Genomic DNA, 18,387 nt, shown 5'->3' with positions numbered 1-18,387 from the left:
ATCCTCGTCGATTTCAGTCTCATTGGTTCAAAAGTTATCCGTGGCTTGAATATTCAGAGAAAAATACTGCATTTTATTTCCCTTGCTATTTATTTCCAAGTAAACCATCTGGAAAGCCAGGATCAGACACATTTACTGTTAAAGGATTTAATTGTTGGAAGAAAGTTAATGATGGGGAACGATGTGCTTTTTTGACTCATATGGGAAAAGGTCCAAATTCAGCTCATAGATTTGCTACCAGGTGCTTGGAAAATTTGGAAAACCAGTCATGTCATATTGAGAAGGTAGTCAATAGGCAAACTACTCAAGATATTCAGAATAATTGATTGCGTATTAAAGCTTCAATAGATATTGTTCGTTGGCTCACATTTCAAGCATGTGTTTTTAGAGGGTATGATGAACGTCCAGAATCAAAAAACCGAGGTAATTTTCTTGAAATGATGGAACTTTTAGCATCATACAATGAACAAATAGGTGCTCTTGTTTTGGGTAATGCTCCACAAAATGCTAAATACACCTCACATCAAATTCAAAAAGAAATTTTGCATGTCTTTGCTAGAAATGTTCAGTCTTCAATTCGTCATGAGATTGGTGATGCAAGATTTTGTTTAATTGTTGATAAAGCTCGAGATGAATCTAGAAGAGAACAAATGGCCCTTGTTATTAGGTTTGTTGATAGAAGTGGATTTATACGAGAACGATTTTTGGATATAGTTCATGTCAAAGATACAACTGTTGCAACTCTTAAGGAAGAGATTTCCTTTGTTTTATCTCATCATAATCTGGATGTTCAAAATATTAGGGGTCAAGGGTATGATGGTGCCAGTAATATGCGTGGAGAGTGGAATGGTTTGCAAGCTTTATTCATTAATGATTGCCCTTATGCATATTATGTACATTGCTTAGCTCATCAATTACAATTGGCTCTTATTGCTGCAGCTAGAGAAATATCTGATGTTCACACTTTCTTTCAGAATTTGATTTTTATTATTAACATTGTTAGTGCTTCTTGTAAGCGTAATGATGAATTACGGGCTTTTCAAGCGTCTACAATTGAACATTTAGTTGATATTGGTGAGATTGAAACGGGTAAAGGAGTTAATCAAGTTGGTGGTTTGCAACGACCTGGAGATAACAGATGGAGTTCGCACTTCAAATCAATTTGCAGTTTGATAAAAATGTATGGGGCAACTTGCTTGGTTTTTGAAAACATTGCTGTAGATGGATCTACTTATTCTCAACGTAGTGATGCGGCTTTTTCATTTAAGTTGCTAATGTCATTTGATTTTGCACTCATCTTACATATAATGAAGGATGTTATGGGAATTACTGATATGCTTTGCCAAGCTCTGCAACAAAAATCTTAAGACATTTTAAATGTTATGCATTTAGTGACTACCACAAAGACTTTAATTCAGAAGTTAAGAGATGATGGTTGGAAAACTCTTTTAGAAGAAGTGACATCATTTTGAAAGCATCAAGACATTGAAGTTCCTGATATGGATGCTTGTTTTTCTAGTGTGGGATGATCTCGCCGTAAACAAAAATCAGTAACAGTTGAACATCACTACCGAGTTGATATATTTACAGCTATCATTGATCAACAATTGCAAGAGCTAAATAATAGATTCAATGAGCAGGCAATCGAGCTTCTTCAGTTGAGCACAGCTTTAGATCCTAGAAATAGCTATAAATTATTCAATGTTGAAGATATATGCTTACTTGTTGACAAGTTCTATCCTCAAGATTTTTCTGACCAAGAAAAAATTCATTTGAGACTTCAGTTGCAGCATTATGAGCTTGATGTACCCAATCATCCAAAGTTAAAGAGCATGTCATCGATTGCTGATTTATGTCAAGGACTGGTTGAAACAGGAAAATCAACAATTTATCCACTAGTTTACAGGTTGATTTCTGCTTATTTTGACTCTTCCTGTTTCGACAGCAACTATTGAACGAGCTTTCTCAGCGATGAAGATTGTTAAAACAAGACTTCGTAATTGGATGGAGGATGATTTTCTTACAAATTATTTGATTGTCTACATAGAAAAAGAAGTTGCTGAAAGATTCACAATTGATATGATAATCGATGATTTCTTTTCTATGAAAGAACGACGAGCACAATTAAAATAAATATGTAAGAATCATTCTTTATTATTTTTTATTTTATTTCAAAGTTTATCAAACATAAATAATGCTTCGCTTTAGCTAATTGTTTCTTTTATACTTTGTATGTTTATATTTGATAGGTATAAAGACCAACAACATTAAAGTGATGGATACATCATGCAGATGGAATTAACTTCATTGCTTTGACTGAATTCAGTATTGCTCCAAACCTTTTACCTTATACAAATGTCATTATATGTTTGTAATAAGTTATTTGAATAAAACTAAATAATGCAGGTTTTTTTTTTACAACTCATGTATAATAAATTAAAACAAATATTATATATTATTATATTATTTTTTGCCACCCCTAACAAATAATCCTAGCTCCGCCCCTAATTGTATAATTAAATAAAAATTAGTTGTAAAAATCATCTCGTGATATTGTGCAAGCTTACAAGCTAGTGTGTGTAATATGTGATCAACTTAATTATACATTCATTGCAAATCAAGGTTAAACTAAAATGGATGTCAAAGCTGTGGTGTGAAGGAATTTGTTTTCCAACCTTTATTGTTGTGACACGTTTTCATATACTTCTCCTTAAGGTATAAGAAAAAGACTTACATAAAAGCAATAAACTATTGAAAAACAACACAAACAATAAGAAGAAGAAGTTTGAAGTAAGTACTGAACTTAAAGCACATTTATTTTCATGTTTCAAAAATATTTTTAAAAAAGATGGAAATTTTTTTGAAGTCAAGTAATGTATTTAAAGTTTGTTTGTTTTTGTGTTTCAAAAATATTTTTTTTAAAATTATTTTTTTTGATATTTTCATATCATTTTTATATGCTGATATCAAATATAAATTTTTTAAAAAATATCATTTCGATATATTGATATATTTGTAAGTGAAAAATACTTTAAAAAGTAATCGCTACTATACTATCAGAGGGTGTTTGAAAATATGGTAGTTGTTGTTTTTCAAAGTACTTTTTGTTTATAAATGTATCAAAATGATATATTTTTTATTTTTTTAAAATTATTTTTGGTATCAGTATATCAAAATAATTTAAAAATATAAAAAATATTAATTAAAAAAAAATAAACCTTTTTTTTACACAAGCGAACGCACTTGGATTGACAGGGGCTCTTTGGAATTTTTTTTTAACCAATGAGAAATTGTAAGCATATTTATTTTCAAGTCAAAAGCGGAGTACTTTTTCCTTGTAATTATGAAGGATTGCTCAAGAAGAAAAACGTCTTAAACAGCAAAAAACTATAGTATTCATTTTATATGGTATAAAAATATAGATATATAATCTATTTAAATAATAAAATAAAATGATATTATAAATACATGGTATTTAATTTAACTCTTCTATCTATAGTTTTGAAACCCGAACCGGTCTAGTGGGTCGACCCGGAACCTGGCCGACCTGGACTTGGGACTGGTCCGGGTCTAAGTAAAAACCCGCTTAGGAGTTGGCCAGGCAAAACCCGGTCAACCCGGCAGATCAACCCGGAACCCGAGCAACCCGGGTAAACCTTGTTGAGACCCGACCTTTTTTTTTAATACAGAGACTTAAAACGACGTCGTTTTGGCATTTTAAAAGCCAAAACGATGAAGACGAAGAGCATAATTGCAGACAGAGAGAAAACCTAATTAAAGAGAAAGCGATTTCAATCGCGAAGAGCAGAGGAGCAGAAGACTCTTGATCAATAAAGAAAAAGCGATTTTAATATGGTTAGACTCTTGTTTCTCTACACGAATCTCCTTCTTTCACTCTCTCTTTTCTTTATTCTTTGCTTTTTTTTGAACTTGCAGTTCTGGTATCGATTCGCAGTTCACACCCACAGATATATTTCTCTGTTCTTTTCTTTTCTGCACGTCTTTATTTAAGGTTTTTACATGCATGTCTTTGAGTGAATTGACAAGGCTGAATCATCTTGGATAAAAATAATAGTGAATTATTTCAGTTGTATTCTTGTTTTTTGAGGACAAGTAGGGTTTATTTTAAACACCTGGATCAAGAAACTTGGTTATGGACATAATCTTTACGAGGGAGAGAGAGATATAGGGAGAGAGATGAGAAAAGATTACTATCTTCCATTCTTCGAAACAGTGACATCAAGAGGAGGTTTATGTTCATTTCTATTAATGGAGTTTATTTTATTTTCACATGGGTTTCTATTGTTGGCTTTGATCTGTAGCGAGGTTTGGCTAAAAAGTAGTGAATTTGTAATGCTTAGAAATTAATTATCCTAGTTTAGTATATATTATTTCAGTTGTATTCTTGTTTTTTAGGACAATTCTATTTGATGCTAATTCATGTTGAAATTCAAAAACTTGTTTGGGATTTTTCTTGATTGATTTGAATTTTATGGGAGCTACAATGTTCAGGATGCTTGGATACTAGTCATCTTGTGCCTTGATTGGTTATAATATCTGTACGGTTGCTTCATTTTACATTTTTTCTTTAGTTCTTATGGCCTTAATCTGTTTTTGAAACTGTTCCATCGTATCTTCTGCCAGCATTCAGAAAGTATTCTTAAACCTTCTTCCTCTCTAGTTGCTTATATGTTGTTATCATTTCATATGGAATCATCTTGAAAGTATTGTTTTTTGGGTTGACCCGGGTCAACCTATCTGACCCGTGACCCGATCATTAGACCGGGTCGACCATCGGGTTGTGTTTCAAAACTATGCTTCTATCTTATCATAATTCTTGTACATAATACAATATATTAAATATCATAGTTTTAAAACCCGGCTGACCAGGGGCTGGAACCGGGCCGGGTTAAAGAAAAAACAGGAGAAGGAAAAACTCGATGTGACCCAACGGGTTGACCCGGCAAGACCTGGTTAAAAATCTGGTTGCAACCCGTTGACTCTTTTTTTTACTAAAAAAATGTCATTTTGATTTTTTTTTTAAAAAAAAAGTGACCCGAGCGACCCAATTAAAACCCGGAACCCGGGCCTAGGACCGGGCCGGGTCTAAAAACTATGTTAAATATACATGAATGTATATAGAAAGAATGTTTTTTTAGAGTGATGCTTATATTAATTTGTGATGGATTTACGAAACTCTAATATATGAATCACACACAAATGACTAAAAAATTATAATAATATTTTCTAAGCAAACATACCATCAGAAATAGACAAACAACAACAAAAAAATCTTGATTCTCATTATGTTTACATATGGACATATCAAATCTCAATTTATTTAAGAACTAAATTCTAAACTTATATACAAAGCTATTTATTTTATATCACATCTATCAAAGTCAAAAATCCTTATTAAATCAAATTAAATATTTTAGTATTTTTTATTAATTTAAATAGATTTTTAAATATTCATACCATTAAAAATAAAAGCAAAACAACAAAAAAACAAACAATTTGCATACATTTAATGTATTTTGCATTTTCAATACATATTCAATTTAACCGTTTGATTTTTCTTAAATTTTAAAAGAAATACTGAAAATATAATATATGATTTAATAATTTCATTTAAAAATTTTGTAATTGAAAAATGATAAGGGTGTAAACGACACATAATTCAATTAATACACTTACAGTTTTATTAAAAGTTTGAGGTCCTTGTTAAGGATTGATCTCATATAAAAGACATTTTTTTTAATTTTAGATTTAAATAAATATTATTATTATTATTATATATATGTGTATATATATTAAATTAAAAATTATAATATGCGATTTCAATTACATAGGTAAAACAAAAAAAACAATAAACAATAAATATTGTAAGAAATTAATTTAGGATTTACAATTGTCAACTTAAGAGGGATATATTTTAATTTTACTATTATATAGTGAGGAAAAACAGACAAGTCGACTAAACTTAAGAATTCTGATTTTATGTTTAAGAGATGATTTCTTGAATTATAATTCTAAATTGTTTTGAATTTGAATTAAAATTATAAAATCCTTGAAAATTATTATATTTTAGTTGATGGTAATAATTATAATAATAATAATAAAAACTATTAGAGGCTATATATTTACGTGTAGAGATGCTTTCTTGATTATTGTGACACAAATTGCATGCTAGGAAATTGAAAGATGAACCAGGAACAGGATAGGGTTACTCTTGTCACCAATCATTTTTACAGCAAAATTTGAATCACAACATTTATCGCGGAAATTGAAATCGTTACTACTAAATGAATCGGTTGTTTGTGCACTCTATATTTTCTTTTGTTCATCTGGATGGGCTTAATTATACATTATGCAAAAAATAGAATAGCACTAAGGTAATATCTTTTTTTGTATTTCAAAAATATTTTTTAAAAAAATTTAACAAAATTATTTTTTCTTTACTTCAAATTAATATTTTTTTGATATTTTCATATCATTTTGATTTGTTGATATCAAAAATAATTTTTAAAAATAAAAATATATATATTATTTTGATACATTTTTTAGAGAAAAACACTTTGAAAAATAATTGTTACCACACTTCCAAATACTCCCTAAAAGAGTATTACAAAGTTTTTTTAAAAAAAAACAAATATTGAATGCAACTAGAATCTAAACCAGTTAACTAACGATGCCTTATGTTTTTTTTTTTTACCCAAAACCTGTTTTTCAACTCATTTTTGACTGAAAACACCTAACGAACTATGATAAACCTAATTATGGTCTAAGAAAACCAAAAAACTATCCAAAAAACCAAAATAAAAAATCAATCTAGGCTCAGATTTGTTTTTTCACAAACTTTAAAGGTAAACAAAAACACCTAATATGAATTCCCCTCATCAAATAAAATCATTTGACACAGATATTGATCGTTTTGGTGGCCTACATCAATGTCAATGATATTTTTTTTCTTTACTGTCAGAATTTAGCGACCATTTCTCTTCTCTATTAACCAGAGACTAAAAAAAATAACAAGAATAAACTTTTATATCAAAATTCAATTTGAAAAAAATTGAGGCACTGAAATCGTACAATTTGTGTTATTTTTAAAGTTTGAAGACCAAAATGTATCTTTCTTGAAATTTTTAGCACGCCACCCATATTTGATACCTTTTTAATTTTGATATTTATTCTTCTAATTCTACCATTGCCTAAGAAATACAAATTAATTGGCATTCAATTAGGATCAAACCGTCTAAAATAAAACTTTAAGGATCAAAATAAATTTTTAAAAATAAACAAGGTCATCCACAATGTTTTGTGAGAGATTGAACAATGTCAACTGCACAATATTCACCCCACACGTTTTAGTTTAGATCTCCTAGCTACTTTACTGTTTATATAAATTAGTGAAGCAACAATGATTTATTTTTTTTCTTTTTCTTTTATTTTTGTCTTTAATTATTTTTTTTTCGATTGAATACCTTTATGGATTAATTAGATTAGATTAAACTTGATATTATGGTAGAAATATCAAATTTTTTAAAAAAACTGGAATGTAAAACATGAAAAAATGCATGGCTAATTTCAAACTTGTGATAGTTTTTATTTTGATACAAAAAAATTATTTTGTTTATTCTTTAATATTTGGGTTTGAGATAGAAGAGATAGACTTGCTGAATAATGAAGAATGAGAGAGAAAGTCATCGATTAACCATATTTCAGCAACAAAAAAAACCGATCTTAGTGTTAGTGGGTTATATTTGACGTGAGAAGTTTCATTGATATTCTATTCTTGCATGAAAAAGTAGATCAAGATCAAGGGATTATTTTTTTTCTAGTTTGATTTTGTGTTTTTGGACCAATTCATGGTTGTTTTAAGTTAAGAGATTGCTTTATTGAGGTTTCTAGAATTTTTTTAAGTTAAAAAATATAATTTTAAATCAAAAGCACTTGAGACCTATAGTGGCCAGAATTTAAACAATATCATCTGCATTTATTTTTTTAAAAAAGAAGGGGGCGACCCTTTGTTTGTTGGTCCAAGAGCTAGGCTCCAACTTCTTCTTTTTTTCATTTTTTTTAAGATTTAGATTTAAAAGCACTATAAAAAAATTTAAAGTTATTTAACATTATTATTTAATTTTGTCATGTTTCTCAAATAATATTATAGTTTTTTATGGGAATGCTAACATTTTTTTTTCTAATTATCATGTGCTTAATGTTAATGTTTTTATGGTAATTTTGTCATTTATTTATTTATTTTAAGAGTATTTCTTTATCATATTATTAAATAAAAGATTATTTTAAAAAGTTGATGTTACTAAGTCATAGTCATGTTGAGTTCATGACCTGAATCACGATTGTAATAAGTTAACTCGGGTTAATTAGGGTTGGTTGAAGATGTCTTTGTCTTTGTATTTAATATTTTTACTTCATATACATTAAATTTTAAGATAATAATCATAATTTTATTTGCATATAGCTTACATATTTCTTTTAATTTAAATATTGAGATTATCATTGAATAAAATATATTAAATCATTCTGAATGTATCAAACCGACTTGAGAGGTATGCCTTTTAAATTATTTGGAGATAGAATGAGTCTTGATTCAAGGATATCTTACCATAAAAAAATAATAAATATTTATTTTATTTACATCACTGATATTGAGGCTTTTCACGTTAGAAAATTAGCATGTGTGTGTGTGTTATATGGATTCCATGTCTAACAAGTCACCGTAACAAAAATTGAGGCAGGGAAGAATGGATAAACTCTAAACTACACATTGAAATATGAAAGAACACGAAGAAGACATGGAAAGTGAATATTTGACTTCTCTTACTTAAAAATAAAAAATAAAAAATAAAAATAAAAATAAAAATAAAAATTGACAGAAAAATGAAAGAAGACGAAGAAGACATTGAAAGTGACCTCCTCTTTACTAGACATTATTGGAAGGAATTATTATTGGCACTGAAAAATGTTATCATTCATTTCATATCTAAATCTAGCTAAATCCATGTCATATCTGCAGCAGCCCGACTAAGAATTCATGTGTATTTGATTTTAATATAAATACAGTAAACACTTCTCTAAAAATATTTGTGTTTATGTGGAACTCATTTCCATTTACATACTAGATTGGAACTCGCACTGCACCGCGTGGTGATTGTGTGTTTGAAAAAAGCAAGAAGAACCCGATATTCAAGTTATTAACCTAACTATCTTCAATAAAATCAGTTAATTTAATAATCCAACTTAAATTGAAAGCAACAACAAAATACGAACAGTAAAAAAAACCTATTAGTAATAAATAAATAAAAATAAGCTATCAATATCATATATATATAAAGAGAAGAAATAAAAAAATCATTGGAAGCCCACCACAAAAGAATAACTAAAAGAGCTTGCTGAGTTGATTTAAATTCAACTACAAAAAAATGCAAGACGACATCGAAAAAAGTTGCATGATTCGCTAGAGCAATATCCTATAAAATATTTAAACAAAACATAATGAAGTGAGTATTCGTCTATATTTAATCATTCAATTATCTTAATTAAAGAAAAAAATTATTTTGAGATAACTCGACCAAATAAAAAAAAACATAAAAAAGCTCCAGATAACTCAACCAAATAAGAAAAAAAAAGGATGTAAAAAGCATATGAAAAAATAACAATGAGCTTAATCTCCAATAAAATAAAAATCAAAGGATAAAATCTAAAAAAACTTTAGCTTAAAAGAACAATAAAAAGAAAAAAACAACCCCTAGCAAACATCATTAAGCTGGGTTAATTTTTCATATTGAAATCTGTGAAATTCCAAGATGAGGTTAACCAAGAAGCTCAAATTCAAATCAACTCAATGTTGAATGATAAAATTGAGTGTAAGAAAAAAAAAACAAACTACAAAATTTAACAAAGAATAATATATATATATATATATATATATATATATATATATATCAAAAGAATAAAGATAAAATCTGATAAGAAAAAAAATGATAGGGGTGAAATCACTAAAAACATTACACTATAAAAATTATCTCGTATGACATAAATAACAATTAAAAAAACAAGGACTAAATAAGACCAATTTAAAAAATCCAATGAGAATAAAATTGAAACAACTTTCTTGTTTCGTATGTTACTTCAAATAAAAGAAGTATTAACCAAAAAATCAAGGACTAAATAAAAACATAAAGAGCAGTAACAAAAATCAAATGAGGGTAAAATTGAGGTAAATTTTAATTTTCATAAGTTATTTGAAATAAAATAAATATCAACCATTAAAGACAATAAAAAACAAAAGAAAGCTAAGGGGTTGATTTCAAAATTGGTAGGGCATGGCATAAGAATCGAGGGGAAGAGAGAAAAAGAAAAGAAACAAAGAAATGTTCATCGAAGCCAAACTGAATCTTTATTTTCTACACCTGCCACCTCAATATAAAGAAGACACCGAGACGAATTAAATGATGTCCCAAAATGATAGTTTTAGTTGCTAGAATCAATTGCACACGTCGTTCAAAAATGATATAGCGGTTGACATGTTGATGCGTGCCCAACATAAGTTAATATTTTTAAAATCACTTTAATATATTAAAAGATAAAACGAACCATCATTTTAGCCAATAACAAAAAAAACCCAATAATACAATGACAAAAATACCTTTAAATCTAAGGCATAAAAAACTAAAACCCAAAAGCAAGAAAGTATTTTTACTATGCAAATGCTAAATTGATAATTCTATTGAGTATTCTATAAGTAAAAATACAAATTTACTTCTAAATGACACCGAAAAATGCACTAATTTTAAGTGTATTTATAATAATTTACAGTTTAATTTTATAAATAAATATCTTTTTTGTTCTAAATTAATTTAAAAATACTAAATTATTCCCTATTAAAAAGACAATCATACTCTCATTCTATAAACAGAGGGTTTTTTTTTTTTTATGAATAAAAAAAGATGAGAAATTAACTGTTGCAATCCTAGGTGCATTGTGTCTTGGATAACATCTTCTCTTTTAGTTTTGTTTATAATTTATAGCATGGCATGCGCGCACACCTCTCCCCCCTGAAAAAACCAAAATCCCACCACCCTCACGCATCTATAGAGGGTATATCTGTCATTCCAATAGATGACAAGATCTTCCATCCCCACGCTCATATCCAGCGCGTGGACACACCATCTTCAACAATCCCAATTGTCTTCTCCTAGTAGCAGCACTCTTCTACAACCCCTTGTATTCTCCTCTCTTGCCAACTAATCAACACCCCCTATAATTTATCATTTGATGATGTGGCAAGTCTCTATTCGAAGAACATTTCAACCACGCTAGTCACGAAAGGGAATCTAGTTGTATGGCACTTTTCGTCCCTTTACTATGTTGTTTTGTCACATTGAACCTCGTACTATGAAGATGTGCAATTAAGTACCTGAGGTACATATTGCACTGCGCATGTTTTGTATTATCCAGTTGACTGTTAAAGAATAGAAATAATATCAGGAGGCATGATACTTAAGAAGGTTTGTCTTATTTCTTGAGTTCAAATCTTGAGGCCACCACTTAATTCTCATTGTTTAATTAAGAAAATAATTGTTTGATGATAAAATGTTAAGCCTTTAATATATATATATATATATATATATTGATTAATATGGGTGTTTGGGCTAATTTATATGTATCTCGACTAATCTCACGAGCCATCATATTAGTAATTACATGACTTGAATCTAAGACCACATGAAAACAAATCTTTTGATTTTAAATTCTTACTATTGAGTCACCTACTAGATAATTTAAAAAATATATTTTTATTTTAAATGTAGTCCCGAATGATTTTTAAAGTATTATTTATTTAAAAATATATTAAAATATAATATATATATTTTTTCTAAAGTCTTAAGAATAAGCTTTAATTGTTGTGTAACTTGGTCATAAATCATGAAATTGTAAAAAAAAATTGTCATCTTTCGACGAAATGGCATAAAATATTAATCTTTAATGATTTCATTGAAAGATAATATAGTGTCGACTTCTTAAAGAGAGTAAAATAACTAAACGTAATCTGCGAGTTGCGATATCATTTTTGTCGACGAGAGAGAGAGGAAGAAGGAAAAAAAAAACGACCTTTGCTCTCATTTCTATTTATTTTTTCCTCTGCCAAGAAGTAAAAGCTTTCTCCTCCATGAACGCCTAGCTTCCTTGAGGTAAGCACCCCTCTTTCTCTCTCTATAACTATATATTTATATACATACATGTTGCTGCTGCTGCTGTGTAGTGTGTGTGTTTTTTTTAAGTGGGTATATAAGGTCACGTTTTGCTTTCTTTTAATCTACAACTTGTCAGTCGGTGCGTAACAAAGTACACCCATCTCTTCTCTCAGCCTTCATATTGCTCTCTCACTTTGTACATCACACTTGGGTTTTGACGGGTTTTGTGTTTTATCAATGGAGGTATAGTAAAAATTCTATCTTGAATGTTTTTGGTTGTTGTTCTTTTTAATTGTTCTAGAGTATCTAGTTTTGGATTTAATGTTGTTAGTCCTCTTGGGACTTGTTTACGGTTTCTTGTAGTATTATGAAGTAGGGCTAGGAGTAGAATTTTGTTGGGGATCATTTTGGGATTCATGTTTTTGTTACTAGTAAATATTTTCGTGCTCTCTCGATGTGTATTAGTATGTTTTTGGGACGTTAAGCTTTTGAGTGTTTGTTGTGTTCTGGGGTTTGGGATTCGTTATGTAGATAAAACGATTAAATGTTCGTAATGGGTTCTTCATTTATTTATTTATTTTTTGCTTTGAAAAGTTGGAGTCTTTATTATATGGGATTGCTTTGCTGCTGGTCTTGGGTTGGAAAAGAGATCTGGGGCTGGGGACTTCTGACTTGGTTACTTTGTTTTTACTAATAGCTGCCGGGTTTTATCTCAGTGCATGCATTTTTTTGGGGTCTGGTGATTTTGTGTAAAACTGTGGTTATGATTGTTTTTATGAGTATTGATACATGTAATTTTTGCATTTGCAGCTTATTAAATTTTCTTACGAGGGATTTTCTTTTATTTTACACTACTTTAATTTGGGAAATATTAATTTTGATAAATAAATGAATAAATAAATATTTTGCATATTTTGGCTGATATGGAAAATAATTTAATTCTAGCTAAAAGTATGGATTTTTTTTTAATTCCTAGGAACCTGTTTAAAAAACAGCTAAAAAATTGTGTTTGATTAGTGAAGGATAGATGTTCGAGAAAACTAGAGAACGTTTTATTCTTTTTTATTTCTATTTTGGTTGGAAAACATGATCAGTGATGTAGGAGTAAGTGTTATCTTCATAATATTCATCAAGCCTATGTTTAATTTATTTTTTTCTGACAATGCAAGGCAGGTTTGTGCCTTTTATGTTGTTTATTTTTTCCTTTTAAATTTTAGTTATCCATCTTTGTTTGTTTGAACTCCTTTTGCAGATGGATGCTATCGAAGGGAATTCCGAGTGGAATTGCACTGAAGATGAATCTGCTGAGCAATCACTTTCTCCAGGTATTTGTGATGCCTACAGAGATCCTGAGCTGCTTCCTCGCATTGGAGATGAGTACCAAGCTCAAATTCCAGCTCTTATGACAGAATGTGCCAACCGGTTGCTTGTGGAGAATCCAGCTGATGCAAAAATCTCATCTGCTACTTGCGATGAGTTTTTGGTTGGATTGCCTGTATCATTAATGTGGATCAGTGAGGAAGTTGAGAGCATTAAACATGAACCACAAGGTTATCCTTGTGATTTGACTGACACATCCAATAGAAACAAGTTTGTAAAACCCGAAAGCATTAGAGAGGCAAAGATTGTTCCAGGAGTTGACTTGAAAGCTAAGGTTGAGCATATGGATATTACAACGAATGGTGGCATGGAAGTAGGAGAATCTGCAAAGTTATGTTTTCAACCAGAATTAAGTAATGAAATGCCTTGTAAGCTTGGAAACAAAGTTTACTCCTTAGTTCCTGGTTCTGTGAACAACCCTTGGAGTGAAGCAGAGGAGGACAGTTTTCTTCTTGGTTTATATATCTTTGGAAAAAATCTTGTTCAAGTGAAGAACTTTGTTGAGAGCAAGACGATGCGTGACATACTTTCATTTTATTATGGTAAGTTTTATAGGTCTGACAGACACCGTAAATGGTCAGAGTGCCGTAAAATAAGAAGCAGAAAATGTGTATATGGGCAAAGGATTTTTACAGGATCGAGGCAACATGAGATGCTATCTCGTTTGCTTCCGCAATTGTCAGAGGAATGCAAAAATATTTTGCTTGAGGTATGTTATGAAGTATTTCTGAATGTAGCACAATCTTTAATGCCAAGATGCATCATTGAGTTTTGATTATTTATAGAGCACATGGGCAACTATGCATAAAAGACAAGCACATGCACACACATATCAGAAAGTCACAAAGTATGTTCCAGATTAGTTAATTTCTATCAAGAAATATGTTTTAAGTACTTTTGTTGAACTATTTGCAAATATTATTCTACTGGCTTTTTAGAGCATCACATTATTTGTACAAAATTTGAGAATATTTCAACTTTCATTACTACAGACAGAATAGGTGTTTGCACTCTATCCATGAATCGACAGATGGAGCGTCTTCAAATGATATGCTATTACAGTACTCCTTTCATCCTTTAATTGTCTTTTTAGGATAGCAGATGTGATAACAGAATTGGGAAAGACGGTTTGCTAATGATTCATGATTGGTTACGTGAAAGTCTAAAATTGCAGTTAATTTTTTTTTCCACTGAGAATGATTGTTAGATGACAGCACGAAAAGGGCGGTGTGAGCATTGGTTTGAGATGCAAAGTTCATAGTTTCACTTCTGATAAACATGTCCTATGTTTGAGGCTCTTTCTTTCTTTCTTGAAAAGAAATTTTGCAGTGCTTGGCTGTTTTGTTTTGATCTTATCTAGTTTATTAGTAGTCCATAATGCACTATCCTTTGAATATTAATTTCATCAATTGACAGGCTGCCAAGGCATTTGGAGAGGGAAAAATGTTGCTGGAAGAATATGTATTCACTTTGAAGTTGACAGTTGGATTGCATGCCCTCGTAGAGGCAGTGGGAATTGGTAAAGGAAAACAAGACCTCACAGGCTTTGCCATGGAGTCTCTGAAGTCTAATCAAGTTGCTCATGTCCGTCCAGAAATACCAACCGGAAAAGCATGCTCAACCCTTACACCTGTTGAAATTATCAACTACCTAACTGGTGGCTATCGCTTAAGCAAAGCCCGATCAAATGATCTGTTCTGGGAAGCTGTTTGGCCTCGATTACTTGCAAGAGATTGGCATTCTGAACAGCCTAATGATCATGGTTTTGCTGCTGCCTCCAGGCATTCTCTGGTCTTTCTGATCCCTGGCATCAAGAAGTTTTCAAGAAGGAAACTAGTGAAAGGAGACCACTATTTTGATTCTGTCAGTGATGTCCTGAATAAAGTTGCTTTGGATCCAACGCTTCTTGAGCTTGACATTGGAGAAGATAAGGGTGATGGTAGCAAGGAAGAAACCACATGGAACAACAAGACAAATTTGGACCAAGGAGATTTTCCTGGTCAACAACGCCATTGTTACCTCAAACCTAGAACTCCAAGCCGTACTTCAAATGCCATGATGTTTACCGTGGTTGATACAAGTCTTGCCACTGAGGAAACAAAAAAGGTGAGAGAACTGAGGAGCTTACCAGTTGGATTGATGAGCATATCCAACTCTAGAAGTGATTCTGAAGATAGTGATGATGATTCTTCGAAGGAGTCAACTGATGAATCTGATTCTTGTGATAAGAATAAGAGTACCATGATAAAAACCATAAAGAATGATTTGGACAAGGGAGTATTTTCTGACAGTGAAGGCGTTGAAAATAATGCTTTAAAGCAGAGTTTCCCTATAAATGGTTCAGGTTTCACCAAAGCTCTTGAAGAAATTCCCGTGGACCAGAAAACTGATAAATGTGATGATATGCAGATGAAAAGGGCTATCAAGCGCCAAACAACCCGAAGAGTAAGACATGGAGACAGAAAACTTTTGGCCCCAGTGGCAAAACATCTACATAGATTAATTGCTTGTGACCAGACAAATACAAGCTGTGGTGTAATTAATAGTCATGGGTTAAAACAAGATGAGCTTGGTTGTGCTGGAGAAGGTCCCAATTTTAGAGACGAATTTCTCTCTCGAGTGGATCCACCTGTGGAGAAATTATCAGCTACCAGTTCTCCCAGAGGCAGTCCAAATATTAGTGATGAATGCGCTCTCAGCAGTAATTCCTCTGTTGCTGAACATCCTCATGAGAAACTTCAATCCCGGGCATTGATTGACCTGAACATACCTGTAGCTCAAGATGCTGAAACGGAACCTTCAATGATGGAAGTGATAGAAGTACAAGATGATCAAGCAAGCAGGCAAACAGAGGATTTTTGGCGGCAAAAAAGCATTACACCGGTAGAATGTGATTCTATTCCTCAGCAGCCACCTAATATGAACACCCGAAGACACAGCACAAGAAACCGGCCGCCGACCACTAAAGCACTAGAAGCTCTCGCTTGTGGCTTCTTAAGCATAAAGCAGAAGCGGAAGAGTAGAGATGATTTTTCACTAGATAACCGGATGTCGAGGCCTTTACGACGTGCTCGCAGTAAGATGAGAATCACTGAAAACTTCAGTGTTGATATGACAAATTTTAAAGGAGATGAAAGAAGAAGAAATGGTGGGTGCAAGAGTAACGGAGACATGCTCAGCAAGGTTCAGATTTAAATCACGGGTGGTGTTCCAACCTTGGGCTCCAAGTTTTTTGGGTGCTGGTCTGCCAATCTGTACCATAGGAATGAGTCGTTAAGACTCTGGAAGGTTCAGCTCTTCTCAGCAGCTGAAGTACTCAAGACTTGAATGAGGCAGCGCTCCTTTGTCTTGCTTCGAACTGCAACATGCACGGCTTCATGCTAACTTCACAATGATCAGACTAGAATTATAAACTTTCCAAGACAACGTCTACACTGGACAAAGAACCTTGCGAGATGTCTAACATCAGAAAACAAGATGGGGAAAAGGTTGCTTAGAAGTCAAAGTGTTGTTTTTCAACAGCATTTGACAGTACAGATACTTCTTAATCTGAACTCCCATATCACCTTTTGCCTAATTGAGGCAATCATTGCCCCATGATCCAACCTAAAGTCCAGTATGGTCTAATCCTCCCTCTCAATGTGTGTTTGTTTTCTTTTGAATTCATCCATAATGAATCGAAGTATTGGTAAGCAGATGGATTCTCCTGTTCTTAATCTGAACTCCCATATCATCTTTTTTTTTTTTTCTATATTTTTTTAGTTAGTTATTAACCATTTTTAAAGTTTACTATATAAATATTAGAAAAATATTTTATTTTTTTAATATAAAATTTGAAATTCTTTACTATATATACTCTATGTTTTTTAAAAAAAGTTATTTTTTTAATGTGTGATTTGAAATCCTTTTGTATATATATTTTATGTTTACAAGAAAAAAGTTACGTCTTTTTAATGTGGGATTTGAAACCCTTTAGTATATATATTCTATGTTCTCAAGAAAATTTTTTTTTCAATGTGAGATTTGAAACTCTTTCGTATATATACTATATGTTCACTAGAAAAAAATTATATTTTTTAAATGTAGGATAAAAAACTTTTTGGTTTAAATACTTCAACTTAAAAGGATAACATAGTAGTTTTTCAATGTGAGATTTAAAGCCTTTTAATATATATATTCTATTGTTTTAAAAAAAAATTATTATTTTAATGTGTGATTTGAAACCCTTTCGTATATATACTCTATTTTCACAAGAAAGAAGTTATTTTTTTATATGGGATAAAAAAAATTTTAAAATATTTTTTTAAACTTCATTATTTATAACATGTATAATATATATTCACAATATTAAAACTTTAAATATTTATTTTTAATTATTCTGAATTGATCCGAGTTAACCTATAAAATTTGAGACTCGATCTCTTAACCAGATCAATTTTCAAACCAGATTTAAAATAAAGATTTTATAAATATGGTTAAAAATAATATGATAGAAGCTTAATTACTATTTTTCCTAATGTAGGGAAGAGGGAATGGATGGAAGTATGAGTAATAAATAGTGTTATTAATTTTTGAATATTTTTGTAAATTAAGTTGTTTTCTTATGTTTTATCAAAGAGAATTATTTTAACCAACTTAATTTGGTTTCAGCGATTCTAAATCCTAATTGATTAATTTTAACAAAAGCTATCACTAATCTTTTAGGAAAATAAAATTCACTAATCCCATAAGCTAATTAATTAAGTAAAAAGAGTTTCAATTAAAAATAAATAAATAAATAAATGGAGGG

At 30.8% G+C, this 18,387-nt stretch overlaps 2 protein-coding genes across 3 annotated transcripts; both read left to right on the top strand.

Moving 5' to 3' along the window:
• The first annotated feature begins 440 nt into the window (after positions 1–440).
• LOC133697318 (uncharacterized) lies at positions 441–1,367 on the top strand. Its single transcript, XM_062119793.1, has one exon. The coding sequence runs from the start codon at positions 441–443 to the stop codon at positions 1,365–1,367; it is 927 nt and encodes a 308-aa protein (XP_061975777.1).
• Positions 1,368–12,073: 10,706 nt separating this feature from the next.
• LOC133696045 (uncharacterized) lies at positions 12,074–17,314 on the top strand. 2 transcript variants are annotated; one of them, XM_062118062.1, is made up of 4 exons: positions 12,087–12,215; positions 12,392–12,461; positions 13,471–14,307; positions 15,015–17,314. In XM_062118062.1, the coding sequence occupies exons 2-4, from the start codon at positions 12,456–12,458 to the stop codon at positions 16,791–16,793; spliced, it is 2,622 nt and encodes an 873-aa protein (XP_061974046.1). In that variant the 5' UTR covers positions 12,087–12,215; positions 12,392–12,455; the 3' UTR covers positions 16,794–17,314. The 2 variants fall into 2 exon arrangements, with proteins under 2 accessions (XP_061974047.1, XP_061974046.1); XM_062118063.1 differs by lacking the exon at positions 12,392–12,461 and having other exon boundaries at positions 12,074–12,215.
• Positions 17,315–18,387: the final 1,073 nt, after the last annotated feature.

Source organism: Populus nigra, chromosome 6 (assembly GCF_951802175.1).
Source record: "Populus nigra chromosome 6, ddPopNigr1.1, whole genome shotgun sequence".
Lineage (NCBI taxonomy): Eukaryota > Viridiplantae > Streptophyta > Magnoliopsida > Malpighiales > Salicaceae > Populus > Populus nigra.
The sequence above is the reverse complement of the archived record's forward strand: the minus strand, read 5'-3'. Positions and strand labels throughout refer to the sequence as shown.